Below are 23,215 nucleotides of genomic sequence, written 5' to 3'. Positions count from 1 at the left end.
TAGAGTCAGTACGACACACAGGCAAAGCATTTGTGGAGTGGTAGGAGATGGTGGTGGGGCATTGCCAGTGCAGGTGTGCCTAGAGAAAACACAAAACTTGCATGTCATTCATTGATATTTCTCTTGTAACAAAGTTATTGAGACATTGTGCTAGGCCTTTACTTTGAGCTAATCGGTAGGGTTTTGATGGTTGTGAATACCTAAGGAGCAAAACAGACTTGGTGTGAACATACTAGACTCACAGCCTAGTTGGGAGGAACAGTAAGCTCATCGTTTAGTGTTGGGCTCTTGGAGATTCAGCAGTGTCTTTAGACTTTGGAATTTATACAGGGAAGTTTAAACTGACAAGAAAAGGCTGAGAAAGGGGAGTAGGACAATGTTTAGAAAAAGGGAGCAGGAGCCGGGCGTTGGTGGCTCACGCCTTTAATCCCAGCACTCGGGAGGCAGAGGCAGGCGGATCTCTGTGAGTTCGAGGCCAGCCTGGTCTACAGAGCGAGTTCCAGGACAACCTCCAAAGCCACAGAAAAACCCTGTCTCAAAAAAAAAAAAAAACAAAAAAAGAAAGAAAGAAAAAGGAAGCAGGGTGGGCTTTAGAACAATTAGGACAGAGAGGTATTATGGTGTGGGGAATACTAGCTTTTGGGTGAAGTCTTGTACTTTTTGCAGGGTCCTAGAAACTAATCATAGGGATTTAAAGAGTCAGTTCTGGAGCCAGACTCTGCCCAAGCTGCATAAACTTTAAAAAAAAAAAGCATGTGTGTTTGTGGCGTATGTGCACGCATATGTATGTGTGGGTGGATATACCTGTGGATGCTGGATGTTGAGTGTCCTGCCGTATCACCCTGCCTTGTTCCTTGTTGCCTTGAGATGGGATCTCTCACTGAACCCAAGACTCACTTTTCCATTTAGACTGGCTAACTGGCTAGGTAGCAAACCTTAGCAATCTCAGCAAACACCCCACTCCCCCTCTCCGCAGCTCTGAGGATACAGGTGTGTGCAGTCATGCCCTTCTTTTTTTTTTTTTTTCTTTTTAATTTAAATTAGAAACAAGCTTGCTTCACATGTCAGTCCCAGCTCCCTCTCCCTCCCTGTCTCCCCAGCGTCCCCAGCCTCCCACCCAATCTCCACCCTGTTCCCCTGGAAGGGTGAGGCCCTCCATGGGGGGATCTCTAGAGTCTGCTATTTCATTCAGGGCAGGGCCTAGGCCCTCCCACAAGAGTCCAGGCTGAGAGAGCATCCCTCATTGTGGGATGGGCACCCAAAGTCCATTTGTATGCCAAGGATAAATACTGATTTACTACCCAAAGCCCCATAGAATGTATAGGCCTCCTCACTGACACCCACATTCAGGGGGTCTGGATCAGTCCCATGCTGACCCCTCAGCCATCAGTCTGGGGTCCAAGAGCTCCCCTTTGTTCAGGTCAGCTGTTTCTGTGGATTTCACCAGCCCTGTCTTGACCCCTTTGCTCATCACTCCTCCCTCTCTGTCACTGGTTTCCAGTTCAGTTCAGTGTTTAGCTGTGGCTCTGCTTCCATCAGTCACTGGATGAAGGTTGTAGGATGACATATAAGGTAGTCGTCAAACTCATTATCAGGGAGGGGCATTTAAGGTAGTCTCTTCACTATTGCTTAGTTTGCCAGTTGTTGTCATCCTTGTAGATCTCTGGAAATCTCACTAGTGCCAGATCTCTTCTCAAACCTATAAGTAGCTCCCTTTATTATGGTATCTCATCCTGCTCTCCTCTATTCCCTCGAATCAACCTTCCTGCTCCCCGATGTCCTCCTCTTCCCTCCTCTTTTCCCTATCTCTTTTTGCCAGCACCCTCTCCCCTTCCCCCAGTGCTCCCAATCTGCTCAGGAGATCTTGCCTCATTCCCCTTCTCTGGGATACCATGCATATCTCTCTTGGGGTCCATCTTGTTTCCCAGAGTCTCTGGCAGTGGGATTGTAGGCTGGCACTCCCCTGATCCATGTCTAAAATCCATATATTGAGTACATACCATGTTTGTCTTTTTGTGACTGGGTTACCTCACTCAGGATGATTTCTTCTAGTGCTGTCTATTTGCCTGCAAAATTCAAAATTCCATTGTTTTTTTTCCCCACTGAGTAGTACTCCATTATGTAAATGTACCACATTTTCTGTATCCACTCTTCAGTTGAGGGTATAGGTTGCTTCCAGGTTCTGGCTATTACAAATAATGCTGCTGTGAACAGCAGTGGAACAGGCCGGGCAACACTAACCTCATGGTTGTGCATGTGCATGCATAGCTCTACACACTCAAGCATGCAGGTATACACATGTATATCACGCAGAGTAAAAAACAAAAAATATAAAAGAAAGTGGGAATGACAATGCTGATTTCAAGTGCTTTTGAAGATTCAGTGATATTTACTATCACTAGAGCGTTTAGAGCAGTTGATCATAGTGGGTGTTGCTGGTGGTTGTAGTGTGCATTCAGATTTTTTGCACTGGGTTCTTGTCTGAGATTCTGTATTTTTTTAAACATCCATATCTATATGTATGTCTGTATGAGTTCACACCATGTTGGCAGGGGTTGTCTGCAGAGTTCAGAAGAGAGTGTCTCCTCCTCTAGAGCTGGATTATAGGCAGTTGTAAACCACCCAAGTGGGTGTTAGGAGTTGAACTTGGGGTTCAATATTTGTTCTTAACCATAGAGCCATTTCTTCACCCCCCATAAATGAATCCTTAAGGTATATTTGAGGATTCAGTGTCTTTGGTTTCTGGGATGCTGTGATCAGCATCCTTGAAATTTTTTAAAAATTATATTTATTCACTTTGCATATGTGTGTGTTAGCAGATAATGTAGGGCAGTGCTTCTCAACCTCCCCAATGCTGCATCCCTTTAATACAAAAATTTTTGTGTCATCCCTGCACAGCCACACTAACCTCTGTGTCATTTGCAATTTTAGAGTATGTGTTGCTGAAATATTCACCTTCCTTAAGTCTTGATACAGTCCCTAGGTGAGCTCAGTGTCCCTGTAAGGACCCAGTTGCCTGTAGACACTCAATCCTTTGCGACCACCGTTTCCCACCATGATATCCTGGATCTCTGTCCTGGGGTACAACCTTCCTCCTTTGCGGTTGGCTTTATCAGTTATTAGAACACCACCTACTTTCCTCAGGACCATGGCTTTCCATTTCTTCAAGTCAGAGCCTAGAGTTAATAGTCCATCCTCCAGCAGTTGATTGGCAGTGTCTGTATGTCTCTTGTTCTTTGTTCTTAGGTGACCTCTTCAGTGGATCAGGTGAGTGACTAGAAGGCAGACAACAGCAAGGAGTGGTCCTGCTAGGTATGGTGGGTCTCATAGAAATGCCACAACTCTGGTTCTCATTTCCTCCTCTAATACTTGTGGTGGAACACTTAGTAGGGCAACTTGATACTACTGTGAATTTGTATCTGCTAGTCCTGTCTGTGCTCCTAACAGCTTGTCCATATAGTATGCTTCTCTGGACAACTCACTCTTACTTTAAAAAAAATTGTTTGTGTCTGTGTCTTGCTTGTGTACATGCATGCATATGCACATGTGTGCTCCAGTGTGTGCTGGTGCATGTGCACATGTGTATGTATGTGGACATCAGAGTTGGATGTTAGGTGGCTTCCTCTGTTGTACTTCACTTTATATTTTGAGGAAGACTTTTTCACTGAACCTGGAACTCACAGATTTAGCTAGATTGTTTGACTAAGGAGCTCCAGGGATCTACTTATCTCTACCTTCCCTCACTTCTGCCACTGGTGTGGCAGTCACAGTGTCTGGCTCTTTACGTAAGTACTGAGAATCTAAACTCAGGTCGTCCTCTTTGCTTGCAGAGGAAGAGCTTTGTTTGCTAGGAACACTGGGATTATAGATACTTGTGCTAGGTGTCTGGCTTTTTGCGTGTGTTCTGGGTCCTGGGGGTTAAAATTCAGATCCTCTTGCTTGTATGTCAAGTGCTTTACCTGCTAAGCCATCTCCCTAGCATCTGGTTTGTTTGTTTTTGAGATAATGTTTCATTAAGTAGCCCAGAGAGGTCTTGAACTCCTGTTTTCTGTCTCAGTCTTGTGAGTAGCTGGGACTAAATTTTGTAATACTATATATACTATCAAACTTGACTTCCTTACCCTTCCAGTATACTGCTTTAACAGAAGCCACAGAAGCCATCGAGGGGAACTGAATTAATATCCCTCTAAGAACCTTAACAGTGCTTTCCTGTGGTGACATTAGTCTTTGTCCTGTAGAACACACCTGTAGCCAGAGAAGATGGTTTAATAGTTGTAGTCTCTGTTAGAGGGGAAGGTACTTCTCAGGATGTGTGCTTCAGTTGGGTTGTTTGTAGGAGGCTCCACAAAACAGATTTGCGGTGGTTCAAATGCTAATAGGTAACGCCAGCAGCTCTGTTGGGGTGGCATACTCAGGTGTGTTAGAAGGTTTGTCTAGATTGAAACTGTGCTAGAAACCCAGTCACTTGTTAGCTGGGAGAGAGGGATGCTTGGTATTTTTGTAGATGACACACATAGTGACTGGACTGATTAGTTTTTTGTCAACTTGACACAAGCTCAGATCATCTAGTAAGAAGGAACCTCAGTTGAGAAAATGTCTTCATGAAATTGGTTTATAGGCAAGTGTGTGGTGGCATTTTCTGAATTAACTATTGATGTAGGAGGGCCCAGCTCACTGTGGGCAAGTGACAGTGCTTCCCCTGGGCAGTGGTCCTGAGTTGTAGAAGAAAGCAGGGTGAGCAAGTCAGTAAGCAGTGTTCCTCCAGGGCTTCTGCACTCATGATAGACTATGATCAAGGAATGGAAGCCAAATAAATCCTTTCCTCCCTAAGTTGTTTTTAGTCATTTTTTAAAAAAATCACAGCAGTAGTAAACAAGCTAAGACAGTGATCTTGTTTTTTGTTTTTTTTTGCGGGATGGTTTGAGACAGGGTTTCTCTGTATTGTTTTGGAGGCTGTCCTGGAACTCACTCTGTAGACCAGGTTGGTCTCGAACTCACAACTCACATAGATTCGCCTGCATCTGCCTCCTGAGTGCTGGGATTAAAGGCTTGCTCCACCAACGCCCGGCTAGTAATCTTGTTTTTAATCTGTGCTTAGAATTCAGTATTGCACACATTCTGCAACATTTAACACTCTTGCACAATGCTTTGTGTTAGTGTCCTGAAAGATTGTTTATGACCAGCAGGGAAACAGCATGGCCTCACTATGGGTGTCAAGCCAGCTGCCCTCAGATGAAGGCCTGGCTCATGCTAGTCAGCCAGTTCCTAGAGGTCAAGGCTGCTTTCCTTGCACAGTAAAAGAGATGGATCTTCACAACATACACAGAGGCTGCCAGGTATGAGAAGAAGCAGTGACACTGAGGCAGACCAGTGTATTAGGGGAACTTGCCAGAGGTGGGCAGTGGAAGAGGGTTCTGCAGAGGGATGATGGCGAGCCTACCCACAGAGGGTAGTCTTTATCCTCAGGGATGTGAGTGGGTGGACTGATATGGTCCAGCGGTATTCCCGAGATGTGGGTAGTGACAAAGGGAGCTTTCATTCTCTGCACAGCCCAGCTCTTCACCTCTCTCACTTAGTCTCTAATACATATCCTTGTTCTGCCTGCTGGTCAGGGCCTTTTTTTATAATCACAACTTGAAAATCTTCCAGATGCCTATCAGCCACAATGTACAAATTTACATACAGTGTGAACTTTTACCCACTGTGTCTTCTTATGATTTGCTCACTTTCCATCGGACATCTGTCTAATTAGAAATCTCTACTCAGATGTCTCAGAGTGGCCTCACATGCCATTCTGCTGAAGATTACCCTGGCATGTTCTTCCTCTGCTGCCCGCACCTCAGCACAGTGGCTCTGGCCATCAGTTCACAGGTAAAACAGGGAGACGTGGTCCTGGAAGTCCTCCACTTACTCAGTCTGTTACCTACATCTGTTATTGGTCCTCCCAAAAATATTTCCTTTCTTCCACCTCCACTTCTGGTTTCTCAGTGCAAGCTTAGGTCAGGTGTGATCATAGTTAAGGCACTAGTGCCTCCTAGGCTTTCTCTGTCATTCTTTCTTGTAATATGTATGTCATAGTGAAGCCAGAAGTTTGTAAAAGACTAGCTGGATCATGTCCTGCTTCCTATTGATAATGGCCGTACCCAAGTTGTCAGGGTCCTGCTTGTTCCAACTGTGACCCAGCATCACTTCATCTGATTGCCTTCCTCTGTGCTCTCCTTCCTCAGAGCCGTTGGGCATGCTTGTCCTTCTGCTTTAGATGAGTTGTTTTCATGTAATTTTACAGATGTGTACATTCTCACCCAGAATTCTTCAGTGAGTGCCTGCTTCATCTATTGAAGTGGAGATCTAGACGAGTGAACAGTCAGTGCAGAGTGAATAAACAAATGGAGCGCTTAGAAAGCCAGATAGGAACTGAGCCACACACCTGTCCTACTAGATGTGATTTGTAGAGGGGGTTACCAGAGAAGGTCCCACTGAGAGGATACATCTACAGCAAACACTTACAGAAGCTGAGGGAGTAAGCCCTGTAGACATCTGAGGAAATGGTATACCAGCAGAGAGAGTCATCCCCCTTCCCCAGCATAGCCTGCTGGACCTGTTTTGTAAGCAGCAATACAGAGTGACCGAGAGGGAGAAGAGTCTGCTCATGATAGGGTCTCATAACTTAAACATTTTTAACTGTTTTATGCATACGAGTGCTTTTTCTGCGTGTGTGTGTGTGTGTGTGTGTGTGTGTGTGTGTGTGTGTGTGTGTGCCACATGCACCCCAGGTGCCCGCCAAGGTAGAAGAAAACACTGGATCCTGGTTGTGGCTAGTGGGAATCAAACCTGCATCTTCTTGTAAGAGCAGCAAGTACTCTTAACCGCTGAGCCAGCTCTTCATTCCCTCTGTAACCTCTCTCTTACGAGATAGGAGTCATTAGAGGATTTTGACCTGGAGAATGAAGTTGCCTGATTTGGGTTTTAAAAGGATCAGACAGCTTCTCTGAGGAGAACAGACTGTAGGGGGGCAAGGATGGAGGCAGGGAGATGAAGACTATTACTGTCAGGAGTATCTTAAGCGAGAGCTGCTGGCATTCAGGGCAGGGATGGTTGTGGGGTAGGACTGCAAATCCATCACATTCTGGATTCTTTTGGAAGGCGATGGATGTGAGTGAGACTGAAGACTCTTAAGATGATTCCAGGATGTTTGGTTTAGCTCAGCTGGGATGGGGCTCCCTCAAACAGATGCCTCTGATACCCACATGCCATGACCTGCATGGCCTTGGGATTGACCTGATTGGGGTGGTAGGGGAAAGAAGAAACGACAGACTCATAGACATGTACAAAAAAGCTGGAGTTGGATGGCCATGCACTGTGGAAATACACCAGCAGTCCAGACACTCAGTGTGTTTATTATGTACTGCTGAAGGAGTCAAGCTAGCTGATCTTTGTAGGAGAACAGTCTCAGGCTGCAGTCACCCCAGAGGAGGAAGCAATGGTTGAAGCTGGGCTATTCCTCCCAGCCTGACCTCGGAAAGACCTTGCCAGTACCATGGGTCTGAGGCATTAAGGTTCATGACATGGCTGTGCCCTTATCAGAGGAGCGGTACATATTCTCTCAGTAGTTCATCTGTTCCCCATACCTGTAGCCTTATGCCTTTGTTAATTATTTATCTAACACTCCGTGTGTTTTCTTTGTGGCCAGCAGCTCAGGCATAATTCAGAAATCCATTGCTTAATATTTGTATCTCCTGGAAAAATAATAAACTCAACCCAGAGCAGGGATGCATACCTTTGAGCCACATGACATGGGAGCAGGTTAGAGGGTTACCTCTAGGCAAAGCTAGATTTAACCTGAGGACTTTAGCCCAGCCTTTTCTGGTGCACTGATTTAATCTTGAGAGCTGTGCTCCACAGAACAAGGTAGAGATTTTGATCTAAAATATTTTCAAAGTATGTTTTACTTTCCATTTCAAGAGAAAATACACTATTATAGAAGTGGACCATTCTAGAGTGAAGGTAAATGAGTTTCGAAACTTGCCCATGAATGAAGTAAATTACCATCCCTTTCTTCATCTCTTCTTTCCTCCTTCTGGTTTGTTTATCTCTGTAGCTCAGGATTACCTCAGGTTTATGACCTTCCTACCCCAGTTGGGAATGCATGCATTTCTCACTCAGCCTGCTTTTGTGCCTTGCCCAACCTACCTTCTCTTCTCTTTTCTTTTTTTTTTTTCTTAAATTATATTTGTATGTATATGTGTGTACATGTGTTGGTGCAGTGGAGCACATGTAGAAGTCAGAGAATAATTTGTGGGAGTCAGTTCCCTTTCTACATGGGAAAGGTTGTTAATGCTTTGCAGGTGCTAACAGTGTAATTTTTAAAGGACAGCAGCGAGCACTCTCTCCCTTCACACCTTAATGTGAGCATTTTTATACCTGTGATTTCACAGCGTTCTCATTTCATTCTCTTTTTCCTCATTCTTTTTAGCAGCTGTGCAGTGTCTACAGTATGTTGCACTTTGGGTGCTTTTTTTTTTTTAACCTGTATTAAAAAATGGTTCCAGTGTTGCTATTAAAATCATATTGTGTAGCTGAACAGTTAAGAGCACTGGCTTCTCTTCCAGAGGATCTGGGCTCAATTCCCAGCTACTCACATGGCAGCTCACAACTGTCTGTAACTCCTGTTCCAGAGGATCTGACACTTTTCTGGCTCTAAGGGAACTGCATGCTTGTGATATACAGACATATATGCAGAGAAAAGTAATACTCATCAAATTTCTAAAGAATAGAAAGGAGCCAGGCGTTGGTGGTGCAGGCCTTTAGTCCTAGCACTCGGGAGGCAGAGGCAGGCAGATCTCTGTGAGTTTGAGGCCAGCCTGATCTACAGAGCGAGTTCCAAGACAGCCTCCAAAACAATACAGAGAAACCCTGTCTTGAGAAACAAACAAACAAACAAACAAAAAAGAATAGAAAGGAGGAATGAAATCATATTGTGGCTACCACCACTTTTCCATGTGCTTTCCAGGAAGAGTCTGGAGGTGAAGTTGCAGAATCATCTCAGATGAGGCTATAGGAGTTTACATTCTTCCTCCCTCCTTCCTCCCTCCCTTCTTTCCTTTTTCTTTTTTTTAAAGGCAATGTTTATTTATTTATTTAATTTATTACATATACAGTGTTCTGCCTAGATGCCAGAAAAGGACACCAGATTTAATTGTAGATGGTTGTGAGCCACTATGTGGTTGCTGGGAATTGAACTCAGGACCTCTGGAAGAGCAGCCAGTGCTCTTAACCTCTGAATTATCTCTCCAGCCCTCCTTGTTCTTTTTGGTTTTCCAGACAGGGTTTCTCAGTAGCTATGGAGCCAGTCCTGGAACTTGCTTTGTAGAGCAGGCTGGCATTGAACTCACAGAGATCCGCTTGCCTCTGCCTCCCAAGTGCTGGGTTTAAAGGCCTGTGCCACTACTGCCCAACTGCCCTAGAGCTTTCTATGTAGACTTACGGAGATGCTCCTGCCTTAGCCTCTCGAGTGCTGGATTTAAGGCATATGCCACCATCAGGGATACAAGAGCTCTATCCCCAGGCCTAGATTTGACTATTCTTGAACATTCTATAATGAATTATGTAGTACACATTCTTTCTTCCTTTTTTGACATAGGATTCCACTGTTTAGCCCTGGCTGGCCTGGAACTTAGTGTATAGATCAGGCTGACCTCGAACTTAGAGAGTGCTGCAAATAAAGTCTTGTTCCAGCATGTTTTTGTATTCAATGTAATCTTTGAGTTTTATTCATGTGTATGTCTTCAAAGATAACACAGACACAGATAAATAAAGTAGATTTTAATCAGGAAAACTCCTGCATTCCAACTTAGTCTAGCATGAACTGAACCGAGCTTCCGGTTCAATATAATTGACTGGTTGAGTATTTCAAGGAAGAATGAGAAAAAGAGGTATGCAGAGGCTCAGCTGGGCTAGGGTCAACCCTGGGGAGGCAGAGTTGGCCCATATCATATCTGCTTGGTTTTGCTAACTGGTATTTGTGAAGTGTCATCCCCCTCCTCCCTCCCCTCTTCCTAGGAGACAGACAGGGCCCCGCTGGAAAAACAGTAACTTCATTTAACAGCCTCAGATTTTATTAGACAGGTACCCTAAGGTGGGTTAGGGTCATCCTAGAGATGGGTCCTTAAGCTGTTAGCAATAGATAGTGTTTGTTCAGATCTGTATTGCCTATGGCTAAGGCCTAGTCAGCAAACAGGCTCAGGAGCCTGGCTGATTTTGGTCAGAAGTCATCTGCTCCAGTTTCTCTTGTCTGATTTGTTCATTCAGCCACTGATGGACACTCAGTGGGTCCTGTATCGTCTTGGTAAATAGGTTTTGGTGAACAGATTTCTTGCAGATCTTTCTTGTTTCGGAGTTGTCCAGTTGTGGCAATTCAATATTCTAAAAATGCCTCTTGCATTCTAAGAAACAGGAACTTTCGCTGGATCTCACAGCTGTTAATAATACACCTTGAGGTCACTGAAGACTTAAAGACTGATAGCCTACTGTGTACTCAAACTGTTTGTTTAACCTGCCTTTAGGACAGCAATGTAACAATCAACCCAACTTGTGCTGCATTCCCACGGAATCAGCTTAAAACAAAACAAAAACCCCCGAAATCAGCTTTTACAATCTTAGCTAATGCAAAGCTGCGATCTTAAGTTGCATACCCTTCTTTTCCCCAGACCCAGAGTTATGTGTGTGAGTCATTAGCTGAAATCAGCAAATACAGAAGTTGGAAGCAGCTGCCTAAGATCTACTATAAAGGCTGAAAGCATCCACTCATGGATACTGATTGATAAACAGTATTTATTATCTGGTCAGGTGGGATCATTTGGAGCCAGTGACTTAATCCCTTATAGAACTCTTGTTAAAGATTCTGTCAAGTGTACCATTTCTTCTCCATGTGGTGCTTTCTGTGCTGTTCAGGAAGTACAGAACAAAGGTCTTTGTAAGGGACAGACACATAGTCACATACAAGACAGACACACACACATAAACAAAGCATGCAGACACAAGGACAGATTCACAAGACAGCCTTCAATAGGCGCAGATTTAGACTCATACACAGATGACAGGACAAGAGACAAAGGGAGCACAAAGTTGAGAATTTAGATCTGGCCTTGGTTAAATGACTCTAAAGGGAAGTCATTTTATTTCTTTCCTTCCTGCCACACTGATGTGTATTGGTGACCCAGCTAATCACTAATGTGGTATAATTGTCGAACCCAGTCATAGGGTGGGTTAATTTTTAACCACTACACTGATTTCCCTCCTGGCTTGTGTGTTTACATGTCCCTCCATCGATGCACCAGAACTGCAGTGTCTCTAGATTTCTGGCATTGCCAGTAAATGTGTACCGCATGTTATTATGGTTTTACATTTTATTTTGCTGGTGACTAATTGCATCAAGTACTTTTTTCATGTATTTTTTAGCCATTTCTACATCTTCTGTCTGGTGTGTTCAAAGCTTTTGTTTGTCTTTCTTGATGCTATTTGTTCATTTGTTGGAGGTCTCATGTTCTAGGTAGAGTCTTTTGTCAGGCAAATATGTTGTGTGTGCACGTGTATTTATATGCACAAGAAAATAAAATACTAGAATATCGTTCATAATAGGACAAAAGATAAACTATATATGATAGGAATAAATCTAATGAGAGACATGAAACCTCTCCACACAGACAATTGCAGAATATTGCTGGTAGAGATTAAGATTTAAATGGAAATGTGCTTTCTCACATTGGAAGGTAGGGTGTTGCTAAGATTTCTGAGTCAGGCATGGGGTAGTGCACACTTGAAATCATAACGTGTGAAGTGGAGGCAGGAAGATCAGGAGTTTAAGGTCATTTTTAGCTACATAGTGAGTTTAGGGCCAGCCTAGGACCTTGCCTTAGAGACAAAATAAAACAGAAAGTAGATTTCTGTTCTGTTCAGATTGATATGGAGCCATTGTAGTCCCCAATCAAAATCCTGTCCATCTTTTTTGAAGAAATAGCAGGTTCATTCTAAAATGCATACGGAAGTACAAAGGATCTGGGGGAAAAAGATCCAAATTGTCTTGAAAAGATCAAAATTGGAGAACTTACTCTTACTAATTATAAAGCTTACTGTAAAACTGTGGAATGAACAGTGGCATAGATAGATGAATCAGTCATCACAAAAGCCAGGCAGCAGAGAGAGATGAACACTGGTACTCAGCTCACTTCTTTTTATTCAGTTTAAAACTCGAGCCCATGATAAATAAACATGAAAATCAGGGCCATGCATAGCTCCTGTGAACAATCTTTATTGTGTGCACAGGAACATTCACACACACACACACACACACACACACACACACACACACACACACAGAGGGGGGGGGTTTCTACATTCCAAGAAGTGCCACAGCTTGTGATGTGCACCTTACTTGCTGCCTATAAAGCAGTACCACCCTTCAAGAGAGTGTTAGTATTTGCTGTAATGCCTAGCATGTAGTAAGCATTTGGGGAGGGACCAAGTGGTCCTTGAGGCACCAACCTTGATTCTCAGGCTGGAAGATCAGGAGGGCCCTACCCAGAACCGGTTAGAAGGGATTTTGCACCTCTCACATGAAGGACACATTGTTGTAGTTGACACTCAGACAAATTGAATGTGGTGAGTAAACTTTCTTGAAGGAATAGATTGGTGTTTCCCATGGGAACAATGTGAGGTGGGACACAGACATTTTATGTTTTAATAAGTAAGTTTTTATTACAGTGTGTGTTAGAAGAAAGTACAAGGAATGTCAGCAATGAAAAACAAAAAAGTGAGTGGTTTAAAGACCTGCATTGAGCAGGCAGCGGATGAGTGTTTGGAAATTGAAGCAAGAGTGAATTAATAAAGACCGGGCCAATGTTCAGTGTCTTTCCAAATATGAGAACTCTGTCTCTTTGAAAAGGAAGTTGGGGTCTACAAAGAAGTGTTCTGGGATTTTTGTGCATGGGGGAGCACAGTGGAACTGGCAAGCAGCGTTGGTGCTTAGCATCATGGGCGGTGCAGGGTTAACTGCTGCTGATAGCATTGTGTAAGTGTTTGGTGTCTATTGGGGCAGTCTTTGGTACCTGTGGGTTATTAGTTCTTAACAAAATCAGGACATCCTGCATATGGAGTTTTCATAGTCAGTGTTCTTATGGAAAATTCTTTGTGCCTATTGGTTATTTTCTTAGGATAAAATCCTGAAGTGGGATTGTTGGCTCATTATATATGCATATATTCTGTGCTTTGTATTCCTGTTGGCACAGCACCTTGTGGCACAAATGTGCCTGGTCACCTCCTGGCAGCATGCTTGGGCACCCTCTTCTTCTTCTCTAAATCCAAGGTCTACTCAATTAGTTTTGTTGCCAATTTGAAAACAGAAACAGTATTCTATTTGAGCTTTTATTTTGATTTTAAAATTTATTATTGAGGCTGAGCTTTTTGTTTGTTAATTGCTTGCATTTCTTTGTGAATTGTCCCCAAGTATGTCTTCATCCATTTTTGTTTCTTCTGGGAATTTTGGGGTGTTTTCTTCCTAGTTTATGAGAGTATTTATTTTGTGAGGCTCTAAGAGCTTTGTGATGGGCTTCTGGTAGTTCAGGGTTAATCCTTGCCTTTTAGGTTTATTCGATAGTCAGGCTTAAGTGTCTGTCATGGGAAAGGCAGCCATTTGACTCTGTGGTGTGCAGGTCTTTGCACTTTTCCCCTTTGAAGCCAGATACCGTTTATCCTTTGTGTGTCTCATGGTCTCCGTCAGTAAGGGCTGCCTTCACCTGTGCCTGTAGGTGCCGTAGCTATTTGCTGGCATGGCCCGGCAGTTGTAGCCCCCAAGTGCCTTTCTCAGCATACTGTTTAAGGACCATTGAACATAGATCTGAATTGCTGCTTGAAACTACGTTTTGATTCCTTCTGATCCAAGTCACATGAAAGAGCCGATATTCAAACTCACAGAGTGAGAGTCAGCACTTGGAAAAAACCTCAGAGAGTACAGTGGCACTTTCTTCTAAAAAAGCCTTCTGAAACTCATGGGTTCCATGCTCTGGAGTCCAGTAAGTATTTCTTTGTGTGGATACACCATTTGTTTAGTTAATCTCCTATTGATGGCCTGTAAATCCTAGAATTTGATGCTCATCTTCCTTCCTGCAAGCAGCCTTTTTTCCTTCTTCACCTACCATGTGTTGTAAAAAGTCCTTGTGTGTTGGCTGTTGTGCCTGGTCAAATGGTGAGGCCCTGATCTAACAACTCGGTATAGAACACTCCCTTTCCATTCCCTGTGGCAAGGGTTGGAAAGAACTGTTCTTGGCTTCAACTAAATAGATACCATATTGGTGAGGACGCTGAGAAAGAAGACCTTCCCTGTTTACCACTAGATGGCACTACAGGATTCCTCTGAAAACTTACCCACCCACAGCTCAGTGCAATTCAACACACACTTCTAAACTTCTGGAAACAGTCTTAATCCCTCCTATGTGTAACACATGGTGGTATTTCCTATTTTATTCTCTTCTTCATATTTAAAAGATGAAGATTACACAGTTTTTGAATTTGATAGTAATGAGTCACACACATTGTTGAAAACCATACTGTTTAATTTTTTACTTTTATTAACTTATCTTGTAGTATTAGGGTTAAATGTAGCGCCTTAGGCAAGAACCGTTCCACTGAGCTGTTTTATTTTGTATTTTTGCATTCTGAGACAGGATGTCATTATGTATTTCTGGCTTGCCTGGAACTCACTACATAGATCAGGCTGGCCTAGAATCACAGAGATCCATCTGCCTCTGCCTCCCAAATGCTGTGATTAAAGGTGTGTGCCACCATGACTGGCACTACCACTGAGCTTTACCCACTGTTTAGAGACTGAGTAAACTCAATGTGGTCAAACTGTAAGTGTGCTGTTTACTTTGAACTCTGTAGACATATGTAGCAAGGCCTGGCATTGTGAATATTAAACACCTCGCTCTACGTGCTTCCTCATGGTATCTGCACATGTGCAGACACCAGTGAGAGACAGGCTTTTACAGACTACGGCACCTACTTTGGCAAGGCAGAAATCAACCTTGTTACTTAGTATGTTGTCACACATCTGTAACCTTAGCCCTTGGGAAGGTGAGGCAGGAAGAGTGCAGGTGCTCAAACCAGCTAGGATATGTAGGAGAGATACCGTCTCAGACCCAAGTCAAAAAAGAAGTCTTATTGGTAGCTATAAGGAAAAGATGTAGCATCTGCTTCTGGGAGCAGACTGTACCTTGGAGATGTATTTACTGTACACACCACCCTTAAGTCTTGACATAGTTATTAAGGAACATGGAGTTGGAGGCATGAAGACTCAGGGTGGTACTTAGGAACTTTCTGTTACAATTGACAATCTTAACATAATGTTTACCTAGTGAACAGATGATCACAAATCTCTGTGAAGGGTGAGATGAGGTCATTTTTATTTAGGGTCCTGGAAAAGGAATTAGCAATATGAAGAAGAGAGGTGAGATGTGATTGAAGTAGGAAACGTTGGGGGTAGTGTCATGTGAGCGTGAAAATGCTAGGCAGGTATGGTTAAAAGGGCTGGGAGGCAGTCCATGTGCATTTATTGGCCTTTTGAAGTAGGTGATTTCCCTCTGGATTCTCCATGTGGTTTTTAGGAACCATACTCACTGTCTGTCTTTTCAACTCTTCCAGGTTTGCGGTGAGCATTGGCTACTGGCATGATCCATACATCGAGCATCTTGTGAGGCAGTCTAAAGAGAGGAAGGCTCCTGAAATTAACAGAGGTAAGTGGCCATTTGCCTCCCCACCATCTCAACACCACGAACCCTGAGATTTTATAAATTCATTCTTAGAGAACCTTCCAGGGTATACTTTTTTTTTTTTCTTTTCTTTCAAGACAGGGTTTCTCTGTGGCTTTGGAGGCTGCTCTTGTAGACCAGGCTGGTCTCGAACTCACAGAGATCCGCCTGCCTCTGCCTCCCGAGTGCTGGGATTAAAGGTGTGTGCCACCAACGCCCGGCAGGGTGTATTCTTTACAAAGAACAGGGAAGGTTCTCAGAGTCCTCACCAATATTACTGGTATCTATAAAACCTTTTAATCTCAATCTGATCATAAAAATGGTGTTACTGAAATTTTGTTGTTTAATTTTTCCCATTTATAAGAGACTACATTTTCCTGTTTAAAATCTATTAATGGCTCATTCATATAGTGCTTGCTTAGCATGCACAAGTTTAGGGGTTCACTTCCTAGCAATGAAAAATATGTATGTTCGTGCACACACACTCTTTATAAGCCAAGTATGGTATGGCATGCCTATGTTTCCAGAGCTCTGAAGGCCAAATTAGGAAAATTGTTAGTTTAAAGCCATGTGGACTATACAATAAGGTCCTGCCTCAAAACCAAAACACCAAGCAGAAAAAAAATGATCATGGTTCTTTTGCTATGAACTATCTGAGTAAGGGTAACCTTTTGTGCCTTTTGTTGGGCTTTTAAGTAATTTCATCAAGGATATGAGGCAGAGATATGGTTTTCTTTCTATCCCGGAGAAAACTGATCCAGTGATCTTAATTCATCTATATAGAGTGAGTGTCAGGGGATTCTTAGCTCCTATAGGTGTATCCTTGTAGATAGTTTCTGTGAGCAGTGCAAAGAGATTTCAATACCATGGGTCCCCAAGGTAAGGCCATGCTAGTTTACTTGGCATTCTTCCCCGTGGTCTTGAGGCAGATTTCCTAATGACTGTTGCAGAGCCAGGGACTCTTGTGGCACATGGCTCTCTGATGGCTTTGAGGGACAATGTGTGTTGTCCCTGAACAACTGACAGCTCATTTCTCTGGAATTCTCTTTAAGGATATTTTGCTAGAGTTCATGGTGTCAGTCAGCTTATTAAAGCTTTTCTCCGGAAGACAGAATGTCATTGTCAAATTCTCAACCTTGGGGCTGGGATGGACACCACCTTCTGGAAGTTAAAGGTAATTAAAGGTTCTACTACAGTTGCTCCAGTTTAATTCTTTGAAGTTGATTACCTAGTTTAAAATTGTAAAAATATATTAAAAGAGGGGGCTGTCTTAGCTGGTAAAGCACAGAGACCTGAGTTCAGTCCCTAGCTTATGTATATATTCTATATATAGCCTGTCCATACAAAAAGCTGGGCACTTGCAATCCCAGCACTGGTTAGTTGGGGGACAGAGACAGGTGGGTCCCTGGAAGTTCTTGGACCTGCTAGCTTAACTTACATGGGAGATTTCCAAGCCATTGAGAAATCCTGTTTCAAACGATAAGTAGAATGCACCTGCGAGGAATGATATTTGAGGTGGTCTTCTGCCTCTACATTGCATGTGCATACACAGTGATAGTGCAAACATTTGTGCATCTGTGTATAGATTTTAAAAATAAGTATATTAAAAGTAATTCAATGGCAGACCTTTTCATCCTATTCTACCTGTCTAGATGTGCCCCATAGTCACCCCTACAATAACTGTCAACCCTTTGGTTTTTTTTTTTTTTCAGGACCCGTAAGTTAGATTGTTTCTAATTGTTATTTCAAATGGGATTATACTAAAAATTCTTGTATGTTCTTCTGGGTGTTGATATATAGCAGGAAGAAAAATTTTCCACTAGAATCACTGAGATCAAATCTATGAATTTGTAATTTTGATGGTAGCTAAGATCTGTTGACCACGTAATGTCATTTTGGGTAAGATTCAGAGGTTTGTGAGATGGATGAGCAGGATATGACGTAAAGCCTGTTGTGGTTGTTCTGGTTGGATCTCTGGCTACCCTGAGGGGTAGAGCGGCAGGCTGATCATACGCACAAGGAAGGGACATGCGGCTGCTGAAGTTCTGCCTTGACTCTGTGGCCTGGTTTTTCTGTGAAGTGTCCTCTATGTTACACATTCTTTTTTCAGGTTCGTGCAGATTTCATGACTTCTCTGTGACGACAGTCATGTGCAGTAATGGGTCTGTACACTTTCCCAGGTTTCTTGTACGTGTGGAATAAGATAAATAAGAATGTATGTACATAATCCAACCTGCTTAGATCTTTGGTCCCTAGTCAGTTCACCTGATAAGGACTTTGGTCATCCAAGCTCCCAGCTTTTGTTTTATGTGATAAACCAGTGGTCAGGATGATCTTGGTGTTCTTGTTTGTGTCTACATTCTTCTCTAGGATAAGATAACTGGCATTAGTGTGAGAGCTCAGAATAGTTTCACAGATGGACTAAAAGGGGCTGGGACACAGTGTCTCCCGGGATCCAACAACCAGTGGCTTTAGAATGGGGGCACACATTGTAGTGAGCTCATCAAGCCCTTGTTTACACACAGTGCTGTGGCTTGTTCAGGGAAGCCTTTTTGGTGACATCTTTTCCTTGGGCCTGTTTTGCCCTGTAGTGGTGTTGCATGGTTGGTAGAAGGAACTTGAGCAGATTCTGTGTAAGGGTGTTGCTGTTGAGAGATCCCTCCACTGGGCCTGAGATCCCTTGATCACATGGGTTGCTTTCTTACCCCTTCATGTAGATAATTTGATAATTAATAAACCTGAGATTTTTATTTATGAACGGAAGTTCATCTCTTCTAAGAAGAAAAATTGCCTATCAGTAGTAAGAAAGGAAAATGGCAGAAAGTTTAAAAGCCCTTTGTGGAAAATTTCATGTTTTTATTGATAATCATGTTGCTCTGGAACACTTTTTTTTTTAAAGTCCAAAGTTCCTTTTTTAAGAATTAACATATTTGCCTATGGGTATTTTGCCTGCATGCCTGTCGTCCACAGAAGCCAGAAGAGAGTGTTGGATCCCCTGGAACTGGAGTTATAGATGGCCGTATTCTTTGGAAGAGCAGCCAGTGCTCTTAATCACAAAGCTGTTTTTCCAGCTCCCCGTTTGTTCTTCCAGAGCATGAGTTGCAAACTATAAGCAGCTATAGGCTAAGTCTGGCCCATCATCTGTTTTTGTAAATAAAGTTTTTTTTGGAACACAGTCACTTCCATTTGTTTGTATATTGTTCATAATTAGCAGCCATATGACTAGGGTGACAACACAGTTGATTAGTTACAACAGGTACCATCTGGCCTGAAAATGTTAAACTGTCTTCTGATTCTTTGCCTATCCATGCTCTTACTGTGTCTTATACCTTCCAGCTAGAAAGGCTCAGTCTACAGAGGTTAAGTTATTAGTATGGACTTTTTGCTCTTTCTGTGTGATCTTGTATAGTTGAGGGTTTCCTATAGACAGGAAAGCTTGGACTGTCACAAAAAGAATAAGGGATGAAGGGTGTAGCCCCTTAGGGTACTTCACCTTCTTAATGTCTCTTTAGCTTTGTGGAAGGAAGCAGCATTGACTTTGGCAGTGTGTGAAATTGTCAGCTGTGGTGGCTTCCCTCTGCATCCGAGTGATGCTCTTCCCAGCTTCCCTGTGCAAGCCTGGCCCAGACTTGGGGCCTTTTGTACCAGCTCATTAACTAGAAGCTCTTCAGGCTTGTGGTGTTGATGCACAGAGAATTGGAGCATCAGTGATTGAAGCATGATTAGCTACAGTTGTTTTCCCTGCAACTGGGAAGGAAGCTTAGGTGGCTCAGGAGAGGAAGTGCCTGGACTCGCCCTTGAAAGAGGATACTATCCTGTGAGTTATAGGTCATTGGGAAGTACTGTGTGGGTGCTGGGAATCAAACTTGGGTCCTCTGCAAGAACAGTTTGTGCTTTTTTGGTGGGGGGTGGTTTGAGGCAGGGTTTTTCTGTGACTTTGGAGGCAGTCCTGAAACTAGCTCTTGTAGACGAGGGTGGTCTCAAACTCACAGAGATCTGCCTGCCTCTACCTCCAGAGTGCTGGGATTAAAGGCGTAGGCCACCATTTCCCGGCTCAGTCTGTGCTTTTAACCAGCCCTTGTAAGTGATGACTTCTTGGCACATTCAGATAAATAATGGAGCTGGGATCTGGAAGAAGTTATTGCTCTTAACCACTGAGCTCTCTCTCCAGCCCCTGTCTTCCCTTTTTAAGTGATGACCCTGTGGCCCATTCAGATAAATGGTGCAGCTGGGATCTGAGCCCTTCTCTTCATTAGGCTTCGTTGTAACATCAAGGAAATGATCCTAACCCTATGGGTGTGATGCTTCCTCTTAGTAGCTGCTTCATTCTAAATGAATCCCTAAAATGTTGGACAATACAAATTCTGCATTGACTTCCTGGTGGTTTCTAATTGTTTCAAGTGCTTTTGGAAGAATGCTGTATGTATTGTGTTTTGACACCTCACAACTCCTTCCCCACCATCTCAAATTCAAGCTCTATAGAATTTACCTTTGTTTTTCTTGTATCCATTTTTAAATACATGTATATGTGTGCTGTGTGTGTGTGTGTGTGTGTGTGTGTGTGTGTGTGTATCCAAACACATGGAGGCCAGAGGACAACCTTGCATTATCCTTAGGAACACCATCCACCTCCTTTGAGACAGGGGTTCTCACTGACTTCTAGAGCTCAACAATTAGGCCAGACTGTCTGGCCAAGGAACCCCAGGGGTCCTCCTGTCTTTGCCTTCCCAGCACGGGGATTTTACATGGGAATTAAACTCCGGTCCTCACTGTGAAGACAAGCACTTCACTGACTATCTCTCAGCTTCTGTACTTGTTCTTGATATTCTCAAATACATTCTTGATGAGACTATAGTAATTTGAAAATATTCTTCTGGGGCTGAAGAGAAGGCTTACTACTTAAGAGCACTTGCTGGTTTTGCAGAGAAACCAGGTTCAATTCTCAGCACCCACATGGCAGTTCACATACATTTTTCATTCCAGAGGATTTTTAATGCCCTTCAGCAACAGGCATGGACATGTTGCGCAGACATACATACAGGCTCAGCAAACATTCATACACGTGGATAAAAGTAAATAAAACACTTCTGATCATATGAGTCTTCTGACTTAAAGTCCCTAAGTACCCCCATTGCTGTTAGGCACTCAGTGCTTGCCAAATGCAGTGACTATGCGAGTTAAGGAATGATTCTGTGTGGTTTTCTCCAGGATGAAGGTCTTCTCCCAAATAAATATTTTGAAGTCGACTTTCCAATGATAGTCACAAGAAAGCTGCACACCATCAAGTAAGTGTGGCTTTGCTGGGGGACAGGATGCCAGTTGGTGGAGACTCAGCTCATAGTGTGGTGGGCTGAATGTGAGAGACCCCCTGGAGAGGACTGCCTTTCAGTTCCTGCCTGGCACCATCAGTCCTGAGTGTTGTATGATCTTCAGCAGTCAGTGTATCGTGTGTGACCCTCCTTCCTCATTAATGTAACGTCTCTGAATAGTGAAGATTGACCTATGTACAGCATAGTTGAATACTTGGAAGGTTTTTTTTGTTTTGTTTTTTGTTTTTTATTTTGATTAGGGCTTTGTCTTGGAGTATAGATAGTTACCTGGCCCCAAATTGATGAAGTAATTTCTATCTTGACTTGAGTGTGTGAAATGCTGTGATGGCTGTTCTGAGGGACTTGCAGAGCTCCAGGTGATGCATTTTTCTTTTCCTCTTGCTATCTTGAGTGCCTGTGTTTTTCTTTTTGGGTGGCTCACTCCTCATGGTGACTTGGGAATTGAGTGCTCAGAACCCTTTTTGGAGATGAAGAACCTTGTGCTCAGAGATGTTGATTTGCCCAAGGTCACCTGGCTAATGTGGGTAGAGCTAAGATCCAAACCTGACTCAACAGCCCTCTCTCAGGACTTTGTTTTGTTTTTGTTTTTTATACCCCTGCCCCACTTTAAGTAGGTTTTAGTTTTTTATTAAGAGCCATTTATTTTTTATGTATACAGTCAGCTGTCTGCATGTTTGTGTGCAGGCCAGAAGAGGGCATCAGATCCCATTATAGATGGTTGTGAGCCACCATGTGGTTGCTGGGAATTGAACTCAGAACTTCTGGACGAACGGCCAGTGCTCTTAACCTCTGAGCCAGCTCTCCAGCCCATAGTAGTTATTTTTAAAAAAGCCTATATTTTTTAAAAATTCCATAGACATTAAAACTTTCAGTTTATTCTTTGCATGGGAGTATTTTCAAGCTTTCCTGTGGTCTGTACGATGAGTTTTCCAGCTTTTCTAGATGTTAAATACATTTTACTTAAAAGACTTTTAAGATGATGACTAGCAACTCTTGCAACTGTGTTGTTCTGCTGAGCTCATTAGAACTTTGGGTGAGGTGGGCATGAATGGGCCCTAGATGAAGCTCAAGATGGCTTTCTGGGAAGAAAAGACAGGTTTTACTTGTGCATAGCTGTGTGGTTCTCTGATTTTTCTTTATCTTTTTCATTTGCCAGATTACAGGAGTTACTTTATGAATATTACTGATTTTAAGTCAGTCTTTGAACTCCTAAGACAAAGAACAGCCAGGATCATAAAATATAATTTTGTTTGAGAATAAGAAAGAAACTGGAGGTAGCTGGAAAATACTGGAACATTTAGAAAATTTGTGTTAGCCTTCCTTTTGCTATTTTTAAATCAGATACTTGGTGATCAGTGTGTGATTTGAATGCCAAATGTTACAATGCAGAACCGACCTAACCTGAAGCCTGTATTGACTGAACTGCTCCTGTGTACACAGGGCCAATGTAGGTAGACTGAAAGACGTCTAAAGTACATTAGCAACACACCAAACTTCCCTCATCCAAAAATATGAAATAAAAATGCTTCAGAATCAGAAACATTTTCAACATCCAATTAGGGAAGTGTAATGGTAAAGTCCTTGCAAGTATTACAGATCTCATAGACATTCCAAATCTGTACAGTCTCTGGTCCCAGGCATTTTTTGGATAAGGGTATTCAGTGTGTACTCAGTCTGTGACAGATGTCTTGCATTTTGGCAGTAATTGTATTCATGAGTTAATTGACTCTTTGCTTCTCTTTCCGGTCTTCTCATAGAAACAAGCCGCTTCTGGTCAGACCCATCATGGAGTTACACCCAGAGGACACCCTGCAGATAGGCAAGTAACCTTACAAGAGGCACAGTAGGGATCATAACAACACATTTGCTTGTTTGAGTCATGGTGCCTCTCTTCAGTCTCTTCACTTATGTATTACTGCTCAACAGTTTTCTTTTTGTGCTAGGGGATCAAATCTAGGACCTTCTATGTGCTAGTCAAGCCCTTTACCACTTTAGCCACCTCCCTGGCTATTTATAATTGTTTATGACACATTCTCTCAGTGCAAACCTTCCGGATTGTGTATGTTTTTTTTTTTTTTTTTAAAG

General features: G+C 42.9%; 1 protein-coding gene across 2 annotated transcripts in view; it reads left to right on the top strand.

Annotated features, from left to right (window-relative positions):
• Positions 1-23,215, top strand: part of Lcmt1 (leucine carboxyl methyltransferase 1) — a 57,918-nt gene that overhangs the window by 10,643 nt on the left and 24,060 nt on the right. For both annotated transcript variants that reach the window (XM_040754941.1, XM_005064450.4), the window contains 4 exons: positions 15,694-15,785; positions 16,853-16,974; positions 21,009-21,085; positions 22,888-22,949. In XM_040754941.1, coding sequence (XP_040610875.1) covers positions 16,948-16,974; positions 21,009-21,085; positions 22,888-22,949 — 166 coding nt within the window. In that variant the 5' untranslated portion in view covers positions 15,694-15,785; positions 16,853-16,947. The remainder of the gene's footprint in view (positions 1-15,693; positions 15,786-16,852; positions 16,975-21,008; positions 21,086-22,887; positions 22,950-23,215) is intronic.

Source organism: Mesocricetus auratus, unplaced genomic scaffold, assembly GCF_017639785.1.
Source record: "Mesocricetus auratus isolate SY011 unplaced genomic scaffold, BCM_Maur_2.0 Super-Scaffold_4256, whole genome shotgun sequence".
Lineage (NCBI taxonomy): Eukaryota > Metazoa > Chordata > Mammalia > Rodentia > Cricetidae > Mesocricetus > Mesocricetus auratus.
The sequence above is the reverse complement of the archived record's forward strand: the minus strand, read 5'-3'. Positions and strand labels throughout refer to the sequence as shown.